Source organism: Heloderma suspectum, chromosome 7, assembly GCF_057233095.1.
Source record: "Heloderma suspectum isolate Gila_16-S chromosome 7, 16-S_ref, whole genome shotgun sequence".
NCBI classification, from domain to species: Eukaryota; Metazoa; Chordata; class Lepidosauria; order Squamata; family Helodermatidae; genus Heloderma; species Heloderma suspectum.
The window spans coordinates 34,124,914-34,139,484 of record NC_139464.1 but is presented as its reverse complement, the minus strand read 5'-3'; the positions used below and the strand labels follow the sequence as shown (position 1 = coordinate 34,139,484).

General features: G+C 41.9%; 1 protein-coding gene across 4 annotated transcripts in view; it reads left to right on the top strand.

Moving 5' to 3' along the window:
- Positions 1–14,571, top strand: part of NUP37 (nucleoporin 37) — a 39,589-nt gene that overhangs the window by 14,709 nt on the left and 10,309 nt on the right. For 3 of the 4 annotated variants that reach the window (XM_084809598.1, XM_084809599.1, XM_084809597.1), the window contains 3 exons: positions 1,808–1,880; positions 4,099–4,193; positions 14,082–14,172. In XM_084809598.1, the coding sequence (XP_084665724.1) occupies positions 1,808–1,880; positions 4,099–4,193; positions 14,082–14,172 (259 nt within the window). The remainder of the gene's footprint in view (positions 1–1,807; positions 1,881–4,098; positions 4,194–14,081; positions 14,173–14,571) is intronic. The other variant, XM_084809600.1, reaches the window with a different exon arrangement.

Here is a 14,571-nt window from a genome sequence, read left to right as displayed (position 1 = left end):
CCCTATATATGCCTGTCCAAGAACTGAGATCTGTTGCAGGGGCCCTCCTCTGCATCCCAGCAGTACAAGACATACACTATGGTGGGGCGTGGGAGAGGGTCTTCTCTGCTGTGGCACCCCGGTTGTGGAATGCCCTCCCCTTGGAGGCCTGATTGGCACAGACATTGGTCTTGTTTCGGTGCCAAGTAAAAACATGGCTTTTTACCAAAGCCTTTGAGGGCTAAATGGTTTTAACTGTTTTATTGTTTTAGATTTTAACTGATATTAGCTTGTGTAATAGTTTAATATGTTTTTAGGCGTTCAAATTATTTATTGTTTTATATTGTTTAAATTGATTTTATCTGTACGCCGCCCTGAGATCGTAATGATATAGGGTGGGATACAAATGTTTTAATAAAATGAATGAATGACTAACTAAACTAATAAATAAATGTGCACAGGAGCAGGGAATGAAAAGTGTGATGATCTGTCATCCAAGGGTATTGGAATTGCTTATGTAGAACATTGACACTTAACCATTCCCTGAAGCTCTGAGAAATCTGTCCGGAAAAGTAGTAGCATTAACCGGTAGCAACAAGACTATCAAGTGGGGTGGGGATGGATCTGCTATTTTCAGTTAACTTGGCTTTATTTTAATAAGCTGCCTAATTGAGCACAGGCAATAAACTGCCACTGTTGCCAGACCAGAGGGACAGAAACAATTGTTCACTCTATGCTATGCTGTGTGCACAGCCAACCCAGAAATGCAGGGTCACATCTGCTATGTGAATAGCACTCTTTCTTCTGTGGCCATCTGAAGCAGAGAAGAACCGTTCATGTGTTCCACGTGGCACTGCATTATGCTGCTGGGCCTGGTCACCGGGGGCATATATGTTTTCTTCTTACCTCCCAGGCAACTGCTAAGTTGTAAGACTGCGGTAAGGTGTCATAGCAGTTTTTGCCTTCTCATTATCTGTAGTAATGAGTAAACTATGAGAACTTCAGTAAGCAAGTATGCTGAACAATCATTTTGTGTTGTGTCATTTAGATTGTAAGTCTGTGGGCAGGGGCTGCCTTGCCTTGTTTTGTTTTTATCGATTATATGTAAGTAACTCTGGGAGCTTTTTGGCTGCAGAGCAAATAGAAAGGTTTAACTAAATAATAATTGCCTACCCTGTTATTTTCTTTAAATAAGAGAAACCCTGCCTGGCTTTGATTTGATATTCAGAGAAGTGTGGTTAAGGGAGCAATCCTATGGCCACTAGACACTGTCTGGAGGGCCATAGGATATGCTTTTTTCCAGGAACTGACCTTGAAGCCGGTGCTCTGAGGTCGGTTCCTGGAAAACTGACCTCCCCCCTCATCCACGCTGCCTTGGAGGCAGCATGGAGAAGCCCCGTCCTCTGCGCTTATAAGAGGAGCGCAGAGCGACTGAAAAGGGGTGCTCCGGGCGGGCGTTCTGGGGCAGGGAGAGCGAAGCTGCGTGTACAACACATCCAATGTGTCGCATGGCAGCTTCCTCTCCCGGTCGGGCCCCCTGCCACTAGACAGCCAAAAACGGCTGGCTAGCAAAAAACAGCAAGGCAGGAGAGGCGTGGAGGGAACAATCCCCCCGTGCCTCTCCTGCCTTGCTTTGGATAGGCAGTTGCCTCCAAGTTTGGAGGCGGCCACCTATCTAGTTAGGATTGTGCCCTAAATTATCTTTCATTTCAAAACGAATAACATGAATTTACTTTGAGAAATAAATCCATCTTTAATATTGCCTACTATATTTCAGTTGTATGAAATTACTAAATGTATTGTGTTATTACTTATCTGATTACCTTAGATTTTGTACTGCTGCTGCTGATAGGAAGTTAAGATTATTCACATCAGATCTACAAGAAAAGGATGACTATAAGGTGAGAATGAAACACAAATTATAATATAAATGTATCTTCCCATTTTTGGAACTTGTGTATTCTTTTACATACCTACTAAGACTGCAATCCTATACCCACCTATCTGGGTGTAAGCCCAACTGAACTCAGTAAAATGTATTTCTGAGTAGACATGTATACGATTGAACTGTTAACTTGCATTTATAAGAGATAATATTGTTAGGATGATATTTCTGAGGTATGTATGTGTTGTAAACCTTTAAAGCATTTGTGTTAACACTTCTATATTAAATGTGTGCTCATGCAAAATTAAGCCATTTTATACTAAATTTACGCAGAATTTCAATAAAATCCAAATTTCATTTTTAATTACCTAGGAACTGCTGCATCTAAAATAGATGCAAATATGAGCAATGAAGGTGACACAAATTCTATGTCACATTGAAGTAGGGGTGGGGAGAAGGTAGATCTGGATCTACTGGTAGGTCTCTGAGTGATCTGAAGTACATCTGCAAGGGTTTATCACTCCCAGTTGTTCAACAATAGCAGCAACAACCCCCCCCCCATTATATTGCTGAAATGAAGAAAGATTGGGATAACCTAGGGTAGATTTTTGTGTTGAAGGACTGTGAGCTCCATTTAGTTCTGCTATTCAAAACAAATCTGCTATACTGCTATTCCTGGGCTCTTGGAATTCTTAGTATTTCTTTTGCACCAGGCTCCAGTTAGTGAATTTCAGGGTTCTAGTGAAAAACAAAAAAGAGCAGTCCATTTCTGCATTAAAGGATAAGAACAGCATTAACATACTACACAGGGTACTGTTGTATAAGAAGAATTTTAAAATTTTGTGTCTGATAAAATACCCAATTAAAATAGCTACTATTTTATAATACAACTCTACTGCAACACTGAATACATATCCATCCCTCTTCAAAACTACCTTCTAGATCAAGAGATATCCTGAGACAGCTGAGTTTCTTTTATTTATTTATTTATTAAATTTATTAATCGCCCATCTGACTGGTCACCCAGCCACTCTGGGCGATGTACAACCCCCATAAAACAATTTAAAACAATAAAATTTTACCATAAATTTTTTTTTTTTAAATACCCTAACCCACCCCAAATGCCTGCCTGAACAACCACGTTTTTAATGCACGACGGAAGCTCATTAAAGAGGGGGCATGACGGAGTTCCCTGGGGAGGGAGTTCCACAGAGTGGGGGCCACCACAGAGAAGGCCCTCTCCCTCGTCCCCACCAGTCTAGCTGTCCTGGCTGATGGGACAGAGAGAAGGCCATCCGAGGCTGATCTTGTTAAGCGGCCTGTCTGGTGTTGCTGGAGGCGCTCCTTAAGATAGGCTGGGCCGGAACCATATAGGGTTTTAAAGGTCAAAACCAACACCTTGAATTTGGCCTGGAAAACAACTGGTAACCAGTGCAACTCCTTCAGCACTGGAGTGATGTGATCTCGCCGGCAGCTGCCTTTAATCAGGCGAGCCGCCGCATTCTGTACCAGCTGCAGCTTCCGAACCGTCTTCAAGGGTAACCCCACGTAGAGCGCATTACAGTAGTCTAAACGAGAGGAGACATGGGCATATACTACCGATGGGAGCAGATGGTCGGGAAGGAAGGGGCGCAGCCGCCGTATCGGATGGAGTTGATACAGCGCTGTCCGGCTCACAGCTGACACCTGAGCCTCCATGGACAGCTGGGAGTCCAAAATGACCCCCAGGCTGCGGACCTGGTCTTTCAAGGGTAGCCGTACCCCATTCAACACCAGGTCAACATCCCCCAGCCTCCTCTTGTCTCCCACCAAAAGTACCTCGGTCTTGTCAGGGTTGAGCTTCAGATTCTTAAAACACAATTGTAGCTGTTACAGTTTCAAATTTAACCTATTGTGGTTAGAGGTTTTTTAATGCTCCCAATTACTGTTTGGAAGCATTAGCTAGTAAACATATCCGCCTGTGGTCCAGTGTCCATACTGGCTTTGTCTTCCAGACACAATTCAAGAGTGTTGTTTTAACAGGTAAAGCTCTAACTGCCTTGGGATCGAACACATCTAAAAGATTGCCTCTTCCCCTCCAGCCTATCCTGATTCCTAACCTTTTAAATATTCCTCTTATTGGTCTTCAAATGGATGGCTTCACTTTAGACTTGCTTGTTTTTAGCAGCTTTAAGATACCGCCTTCTTCTTTTAATTTTATAATTAAAAGTAATATTTCCCCTTTCTGTCAACAGATCTTGGCAGGCCATTCAGATTACATTAATGATTTGGTATTTTCTCCTAAAGATGGTCAGGAAATTGCAAGTGTGAGTGATGACCACACTTGCAGGTATGTATTCTGTTAACCAAATGTGAAATTAACTTTGTGTGTCCGTAGATTTGAAAAAATAGAGCATGCATCACTGAAACAGTTCTCAAAGTATGACCTATACAATTTATAAAAAGAGTGTTTTTATAGCACAGTGCAATCTTTCATAGGATTGCATATAGGGACTCTGGCTAAACTCATCTTACTCCCTGTGCGTTACTTTAAAAAAAATACTGGCCATAGAAAACTCTGTGTCACTTTAAAAAAAAAAAACTATTTGTTTTTATTTATTTATTTAAGATATTGCTGGGTTGCCTTTCAGGGCAGAAGCCCTCCTATTTACTGACTGTCTCTGCTAAATTTTGAAAGGAAAGCGTAACTAGAATTTTCAGCATGTAAATGAAAGGGTTGCCTTGATATTCTATAAAGGCACCATTTTCGCATAAAGGTTTGTTATGGGAGAGATTTGAAGCTTCTGCAAGTTCATTAATGAAGTAACTTATACCAACTAATTCAGGGGTCCCTAACCTTTTTGGACCCATGGGCACATTTGGGAATTTGAGAAACTGCTGTGGCACAACCACAAAATAGGTCCTGTGGAGGATGTGGCTAGTCACATAATAGCTGCCATGGGGGCCTGGCTAGTCAAAATATGGGGGAGGGGAAAGAAATATCAAGGCAAAGGGGGAGAGGGGAGAGAAAGAGCGAGGTAAAGAGGTGTCGGGGAGAAACAGCTAGTTTAGAGGCTGGGAATGGAGAGAAACTGCAAGATAAAGGGTGACTGGGAGAGAAAGAGCAAGGCTAAGGACTAGGAAGGGAGAGAAAGAAGAAGGGTAGGGACAGGGAAGGGAGAGAGATAGCAAGGAAGGTTTGGGTGGAAAGAAAGAGCAAGGCCCTTCTGAGGGAGCCCCTGCAAAAGGAAGTGAGGTGGGTGTCTACCAGGAAGAGGGCCTTTTCTGCTGTGGCACCCTGGCTGTGGAATGAGCTCCCTAGGGAGGTTTTCCTGGCACCTACATTGTACTACTTTTGGCGCCAGGTGATGACCTTTTTATTTTCCCAGCATTTTAGCATTCTAGTCTTCTAGCTCTCCTGTTTTAAATCTGTATTTTAGACCTCTGAATTGCTGCTAGGTTTTATTTTGGTTGTTCTTTTATACTGTAGTTTAAATTTCCATATTTTGTATTGCTGTACCTTGTAGTTTTAAGTTTTGTGAACTGCCCAGAGAGCTTTGGCTATTGGGCAGTATAGAAATGAAATAAATATATAAATAAATAAAGGCTGGGAGTGGAAAAAGAGAGAGAGAGCAAAGGGGAAAGGTCTGCATGGACAGAAGAAGGTTGGACAGAGCCAGGAAGGAACTCTTTTCTTCTGTTCTTGCCCGCTGAAGAGCTCAGCAGCAGCAGGTTCAAGAATAGGAAGGAAAACCTAACATCCTAACATTTTTCAATTTTTTTAATTAAAAATGTATTTTTGAAGGGGGCATGGAGTGGAGAGCTTCACAGGCACCATTGGAGGTCCCTGGGGGCCCCACATTGGGGACTCGTACACTAGTTCTTGTGACCATTGTATATTTGTTTTCTGCACAGAAAAAAAGCCTTTAGCATCAATTCATAATGCATGATAGAACTAGATTTTTATTTATAGCAGGGGGACACACTTTTAGCCTGAGGGCTGAATTCAATTTCAGAGAAGCTCTCAAGGACCACGTTCTAGTGGTGTGTAGGGCCAAAGGCAAAAGGGGTGAACCCAAAATACAAAAAATATTATTTTTTTGCCAGCAACAAAGCCTTAGGAGAGGCATTTCAACCATTGAGAATGGAACAAGAAGCTGCACAAAAGCTGGGAAACCACCAAATGATGAGTGGTCAGGTGGGATGGGGTAGGGCCAGAGGAAGGGGACATGGCCATCCGAGGAACTGAGGAAGGCTAGATGTTGCCCGCAGGCCTGAGGTTCTGCACCCCTGATGTATAGTGAAGCCAGTAACACAAGAAAGCTGTGCCCTGGATCAGACCAAAGATTTCGCTAGTCCAGCATTCTGTTCCCACAGTAGCCAACCGGATGCCTATGGGAAACCCAGAAGTAGGACATGAGTGCAGTAACACTGATAGCTGCAAACACTTCCTTGAATGAGAATGGGTAAAGTATATGCCTGTTCAGTGCCTGGGCTACACAGGTAGAAGTACTCTTGTTGATTAATATTGCTGCCTAGTAGTTGCTAAGCATGAGCACACTTGCCTTCACTCTTTGTAGCAATTTTCTCTATGTCAGAAGTTCCATGTGCTAGGAAAATGTTATAGTTTTAGCACTTTGCTGAATGATTACTGCTTTGTTCAGGATGTTTTACCACTCCCCGTTTGGCTTTGTCCTATTGTTCTTCGGACAATTATGATGGATACGTACTGTAAGAAATGAGAGAAGAGCAAAGCCCAAGAGTATTTCAAGCCTCTGTTCCCCTTGCTCTTCCCGTCTCAGTCTCTGCCAAAACATGTTGTTCTGGGACTCTTTGGCAGTGGTTTATGCAGTGGTTTCTGTCTCTTATTCTCAGCTCTCAGCAGTCTTTCCCCTCTCCCTTACCCCTCATTTCATGTCATTTCAATGGTGCAACCAGGCAAAACTATATTAAAAGTACTGTTTTCAAAATAGATTGAAAGCTCAAGAAAAGTAACTTGATTTATCCTAAGATTTGCTCAGGCTATGTAAATATGTGGAGTCAGTACCAACTGCAGTGCAATGCAAAGTTACAGGCCAAAATATTGTGCTAGTGTTACAGGCATATTAATTTCAGTAATGGAATGTTCTACTTATGTAGGTGCATTTCATGTATTTAGTTGTACGTTTTAGTAGCAAAAATCACGTGCCTACTTCTGCCTATGATAGTTAATTGCTTGCCATGTTCGAGTATATGAATGTCTTGTTTTCTAATGGTAACTAACCACATAAACCTGTGCAGGTCTTCTCAGAGGTAAGCCCTTTTACGTTCAGTTGGTCGTATTCCTTGTTAAGTATGAATAGGATTGCAGCCTAATCTCTCTCTCTCTCTCCCTCTCTCTCTCTCTCACACACACATGCACATGCACACACTGAGCTCATGTGATACTCACTAATTTAGCTCTTATGTACTGTAATACTTTATTATGGAGGATTTGGACTAAGATTAAAGATGATGACATAAGGAGAATGTTTGCTGATCCCTGGATTCATAGTTCCTGCCCACTTTGTTGTATTCAAATATGTCCTACAGATGTGATTTTTTTTCTCTGTAGCACTTAATCATTACAAAGAGCCGGACAGCATACAAGTTTGTGTCTTGTTACAGTATCTAGGCATCTCAAACAGAATAAGTTTCTGAAGCAAACATATTACCTGATCCTTTAGCATAATCAAGTTAGCATTAATCATAATATTATATGTTCACTTTGCAGAATTGTACTGCCGAGAAACTGTTCTCAACAAATGCCAAGTATTTTCTGGTTGTCATTTTTAATGTGTCCAAGAAAGGCCTATCTTTAGTCCATAAATATTTCTACAATGAAATCACTTGATTTGATTTGGTTTTGATTTTTTAAAAAATAATCTGTAGAAATTTTTAGGTCACTGTAGAGAATAAAGTTAATTCTGTAAGGATAATCATCGCGTTCCATTAAGAAACACATTTTAAAGTTTAGCTTAAGATGAAAGTGAATATTAAAAAGCACATGCAGTATGTTTTAAGCTATTATGCATTTCTTCTGTATGAAATATTATTATCCAGAGGTTTGCATATTGGTTCCGCCTCATATTTTTAAGTTACTCACCCTCAGAAAGATTTACTAACCCACCTGTCTACAAATAGCTATGTTGGAGTGGTAGTTCTATCAGTAACGTCTAAGGACTGGAGAGTGGGCTTCTTGCATCATTAACTCCGCGATAACTGGGTTTGGACAACACACCGCAGGTCATCTTGGGTTATTTAACCCACGACAAGCCTTGACAGGCGCCAGGTTGCATATGCAACGCGCACTTGGGGTTGTTGTGTCATGCCGACCTGGGAGCATGAGTTAAACAACCCTCACATAACCCTTGCTCACCAGGTTCGCATGACATGACAACCCCCAAGCGGGGGTTGAATATTCAAAATGGCAACCACACGCACCCGACATGCACTGCAGCCCCACCACTGGTTCAGTAACCCACAGTGGGCTGTCATGCGAATAGCCCCAAGGTCATCTTCAGTGACCACTGCTATGTAGAACAGCTGCAGGCTGTCTAGCTGCCTGGACTAGGAGAAACCCTGCCTCCAGGACAGAAAGCATCTGGTGCTGCTTTTATTTATTTTATTATATTTCTATACCTCCAAATAGCGGAAGCTCTCTGGGTGGTTCACAACAATTACATGGCCCTGGTTGCTGGGTAGCATGCTTCTAAGGAGACAATTTCTGCTGTAGCTGGATTAAACCCTTTAAAGAACAGCAGGCAGTAACATCTAATGACAGAGGAGAGGACATTTAGCACCATCTTCCTCCTCCCCCATAGTTTCTCAGTAAATACTGCATTTTACACAAACTTATGCTTTCTCTGTGGATTTCGCTTATTCTGAGTTGCCTTGGATGCTTGTTGTCAGACAGAAAAGCATGGTAAAATACTTTAATTAATTCGCTATTTTATGGCTTGGCAGATGAAGACACCCCAACTTCTCCTCCTCCTCCTCCTTATTTATTTATATCCCGCCTTTTTCCCAACACTGGGACTCAAACTTCTAAAATGCTTCCCTGCCTGGTCATCTAGAGGCAAATCCTTGCCACAGACAGCTGGGTGACTTGTCAGTTTACAAGTCCACAGTAAAATGTCCAGACCCATCTTCAGCATTTGAATACTCAGTGCATTGTTTCTGCTTTTGAAACACTTTGCCATTTTTAAGTCTACGCTTAAGTTTTCATCCCATATTAACGATGACCTGGCTCTCACATAACAAATCATGGGTTGGTGAATCATGCAAGCCTGGAATTATGGGTTGTTAACCAAAAAGAGAAACCATGGTTGTTGGGTTGTGAACTGTGAGTTATTTAAACCATGGGTGGTAGTTACATGCGAACCCAAAATTGTGGGTGGTTCATGGGTTGTTTCGATAGGCTACAGAGGCAGTGGGCAAGAGTGGTCAAAAACCCGGCCTATTTAGATGCTAGTGCTGCAGTGCCACAAAGGCATCTCTGATACAGGGAGGGAACAGGTGAAGGAGGGGGGAAACAGCCCAGGGACTGAGAAAACAAACCATGGTTTGTTCAGTCATCTGCCAGACAAACCCTGGAGAGGGTAACAAACCATGATTTAAATAAACCATGGGTTAGTGTTACATGCAAACCAGGGAAATGCTCTGAAGACTCTAAAGTGCTATATAAATGCTAAGTAATATTGTCATCCTTATGAGAACCTACATGTGGTTTGCATCATGTTTCATATATAAATGGCTCTCTTTTTTTCTTTCCTATGCAGGAATTCTGTTGTTTTGAGGTAGTGCTTTGTTTGGAAGAAATTAGACGCTCTGTTAAGATAATGTATGTCTATTAATAATTAAGGGCGTAATCCTATGGCTGCTAGTCAGGGGCTAGATGGGCATAGGATAGGTTGGTTCCCAGAGAACCTACACCCACTGCCTCCCACGCTGCCTCGTAGGCAGTGCGGATCGGCCACACGCTTATAAGAGCAGCGAGGAGCAGTGAAAGTGGGGCATTCCCAGGAGTGGGGTGGGGAGGTAAGAAATGCCGGTATGGCACATCCTATGCGTCATCCAGCCACCGCTTCCCGCGCTCCAAGGTCCCATGGTTAGACAGCCGAAATCGGCTGTCTAGCCACGAAAGCAGGGTGGGGGGAGCGAGAAGGAGATCCGCTCCTCACTACTTCTCCAGCTCTGCACTGGATAGGTGGTCACCCCTGGGGTTGGAGGCGACTGTCAATCCACATAGGATTGCTCCCTAAAGCACTTATTCAGTCATTTTCTCCATTTTAACTACACAAAATACAGGTAAAGGTCAAATCACCAGGCAAACATTACTGTAATCAGTTAGTTGCCACAATTTTGCAGATGCTAAAAAATATGATGATCATTTGCTTTCCTTAATGTGTTTCCTCTGCAACCCATCTGAAGCACAAAATTATTGCCAGCAGGGAGGTAGACATTAGATAAAAAGGTAAAGGTGTCCCCAACCAGTCGTGTCCGACTCTAGGGTGCGGTGCTCATCCCCGTTTCTAAGCCGAAGAGCCAGCGCTGTCCGAAGACGCTTCCGTGGTCATGTGGCCGGCATGACTGAACACCGAGGTGCACAGAACGCTGTTACCTTTCCCGCCGAAGCGGTACCTATTTATCTACTTGCAATTTCTTGCTTTCGAACTGCTAGGTTGGCAGGAGCTGGGACTGAAGACGGGAGCTCACTCCGTCACGCGGCACTCGGGTCTCGAACTGCTGACCTGCCAACCTTCCAGTCTGCAGTTCAGCGTCTTAACCACTAAGCCACCGCGGCCCTAGACATTAGATAGGCAGCACTAAAAAATATCCAGTCATTATAAGGCAGTGGAATTCTTAGGGAAAAGGGGGTGGGAGAATCCAAATTATTATTTTTTAATTAAAAAGCAATCAGAACATACCGGGCAGAGATTTGTACCAAGGAAGAATAAAACTATGCTAACAGAATGCTCAAGTCCAGACATTTAGTCAACATTTTTATATGCATCCAACTTCAACTTGGGAAGAAATTTTATAAACTGGAAGACACTTCCCTATTAGTGTTTCATTTGGCTTTTTGGCAGCCACAAACTATGACAGCAGTACTTTCTTGTTAAATCAAAAGAACTCATAATTTATGTTATATGGACCATCCTTAGGAGATATTTCTGACTAAGTTTAGGAGATGGCTTGATTCAGAAACATGAGCAATACGTGGACATGGTTTGCATGTACCAACAACCTATACTACGGGTTGTTAAATCGTGGGTTGTTGATATGTGTGAACCCAGACTTATGTGTTAACTGTGGGTTGTTAAGCACAAAGTAAACCCATGATTTTTTCTTGGATTATGAACTCTGAGTTGTTTAAAGCATGGGATGTTGTTACATGCAAACCCAGAACTGTGGGATGCTCATGAGTTGTTTCGCCAGACTACAGAGGTGGGAGGCAAGAGTGGTAGAAAAAACAGCCACTCTACATGCCAGTACTACGATGCTGGAAAGGCATTTGGAATACAGGGAAGGAGCAGGGACCAAACAACCTAGAAATGTACTGAACAGCCAACAGTTTGCGCATTCTCTGGCGTCTACATTGTGGGTTATTTCTGGGTAAGGAATCACCAATAAACCATGGGTTAATTAAACAATAGGTTGTTGTCATGTGTGAATCAGGTCATATTCTAAAAACACTCTGGCCTGGTTTGCACATAACACTAACCCATGGTTTATTTTGTTATAGTTTATTGCCCTACCCAGGGTTTGACTGACAGATGATCGACCAAATCATGGGTTGTTTTCTCAGTCTCTGGGTTGTTTGTTTCCCTCTTCCTTCACTTGCTCCCTCCCTGTATCCCAGATGAGTTGCAGTAGGAAACAAATTAAGGAAAGCAAATGATCATATTTCTTAGCATCTGCAATCAGTTTGTTGTGGCAATTGACTAACTGATTACAATCCTGTTTGCCTGGTGATTTGAACTTTACTAGTTTTTTGTGTACTTAAAATGGAGAAAATGACTGAATAAGTGCTTTAATCATTAATAGATACACATTATCTTAATGGGGAGCCCAATTTCTTCCAAACAAAGCGCTATCTCAAAACAGAATTCCTGCACAGGAAAGAAAAAAAAGACCCCTCTATATATGAAAGATGATGCATAGCACTTGTAGATTATCATAATGATGCTGACTATATTACTTAGCATTTATATAGCATGTTAGAGTCTTCAGAGCCTTTGCAGCACTGCAGTACTGGCATGTAAAGAGGCTGGGTTGTTTGACCACTCTTGCCTGCCACCTCTGTAGCCTGGAGTGACAATCCATGAACAACTCACGATTTTGGATTTGCACGTAACAACAACCCATGGTTTAAACAAGCCATAGTTCATAACCCAACAACAAACCATGGTTTCTCTTAGTGGGCTATTCATGGTTAATCACCTGTAGTTAACCCATAGTTCCAGGTTCACAAGTAACAACAACCCGCAATTTCATAAACCATGGTTAATTAAAACATGGTTTGTCATTATGTGCAAACCAGGTAATTATCTCCGTAATCTTTAGAATTAGCTTATCAGAGTCCAGCATTATCCCCATATTGCAGATGGGAGGACGGAAGCTAAGAGACAGTGGCGTGCCTGAGGCAGCCTATTAGTTCACAGTAGAGCCAGGGCTCAAACTGGAACTGTATTTTTCTTCAGCTCAGCAAGTTCCCTACACCAGTTTTCCATGTGGTGATTGTGCGTGCATCTGATAGGTTTGTGGAGTGGGGGTGTCATTTTTCCTGTTGTGGAAATGCTTCCTTTGTACAAAATTCATAACATTTGAAGTGGCCCCTGCAGAACTACATTACAGGAGGGTCTGGGGTGCTAAAGGGTGTTCTGTTACTGAGCATGATCTTAATATTTCAACAAAACATAAAGCAGATACAGGCACTAGACCATAAACAGGAGGAGTAGATATAATTTTTTATCACTGCCTGCATCTCAGCTTCTTTGCCTTTGGGAAGGGGACATGATGTTCTTTGGCCAAAGTGATTCACCATCTTGAATTGTACTATGCTCCTCTTCCCAATATAGTAAACCTACATGCAGAAAGTGTTGATTTGACTTGGAAAGATCTACAAGGCAAAACTTCTGGCAGCAGAAGAAAGGGCTTTGTCTGTAAATTACCTAATCAAGTAGATATTCTTTGTTTTCACATAACGTGTCCGTTTTTAAAACAAGGATACTGATCTCTCCAAATGTGGAGGCCCTAGGATTTCTGCAGGAAAAATAAATACCTAATCTGTTGAGGTTTGGCACAAAAAGGCTCATACTGTTAATTAATTGTATTTATTTTATTTCACATCTGTTTTGTCTAGACTTGTGATATCATTTATTTAAGAGTGTGTTCTGATTCTAATATAAAGTTTTCAGTATCCTGGTGAGACCTGAACTGAAAGGATCTCTGAGCAAAACGTATTTAAATATCTTGCTGTTTAGTATCTCTTAACTGAAGGTTAAATGGAAGAGTCACCCCCTTCCCCCACAAACACCAGTCCACACTACAAGCATGCTTGAAACGTCATCAAATTTTAACAAAAAGGGTTTGAATGCTCAAAGCTGGGAAAGGCATGTAATCCCCTCCCACCCCGCCCTAAAGCTCTCAACTCCATTAACTTTGTTAACCAGATTATTTAGTGTGCATGAGTTGGTTGGCTGGTTTTCTGTTCTAAAAGGTTATCATGTAACACTTTTTCCCTCCTACAATCCCACCCTGCATCTTGGGGTACAAGTAAATATATATATTTGGCTAAAGTATTGGTTGTGTTTTATTACTCCTTTGTTGTAATATATTGATAATTAATTTAGTATTGCTTGTTAAATAAGTCAATTTTATTTATGGAATCAAAAGTATCATAGGTTTATTGTAGCATCTCTATTTTTCATATTGATAGTATTTTTATATTGCATTAGTTTTTGTTTGAGGTAGGATGGCCTGCATTCCCGCAAAAGAGGACACAGGTCTGCATAAAATTGGCAACAACTGATTTACTTGTACAGATGTACATTTAGAAGTTGCTGTTAATTTAAATAAAAGTAGAATACATCTCACCCTAGTGGGGAAAGCTTTGACCTGTGCACCTGCTCACTTTGCTGTCCAGGTGCTAACTGTAGATGGGCAACCTCAAGGCCTTTCTCTTTAAATTGGTCATGTATATTCTTTGTTTTAGGGTGTGGGACTTGGAAGGGAACTTGAGAGCTTATTTTGTTCTGCGTTCTCCTGGAATGAGTGTAGGCTGGCATCCTGAAGATGCATTCAAGGTTAGTATTCCCCAGATAACTGTTTCTTAGCCAAACTTGAGGCTATTTAGTGGTGTAGCAATAGGGTACAAACCCACAGCCTCTCTGAATTCTAAGAGAGTTCTCAAACACCCTTAAATCTTGCACACTTATGGCTAGAATTGCATTTTCCTATTCTCTTTGGAATAGCAGCCAGACCGGTATAGTGGTTAATACTGTTAGACTTGGAGCCGGGAGATCTGTTTGCAAATCCCCACTTGACAATGAAGCTCACTGAGTGATTTTGAACTTGAGTGACCTTGAGCCAGCTGCTGACTCTCACCCTAACCCTATATCACAGGGGTTTGGGGAAGATAAACTGGTTGGGGAAGAACCATGTATGTCCCCTTTAGCTCCTTAGAGGAAGGGCATGATAAAAAA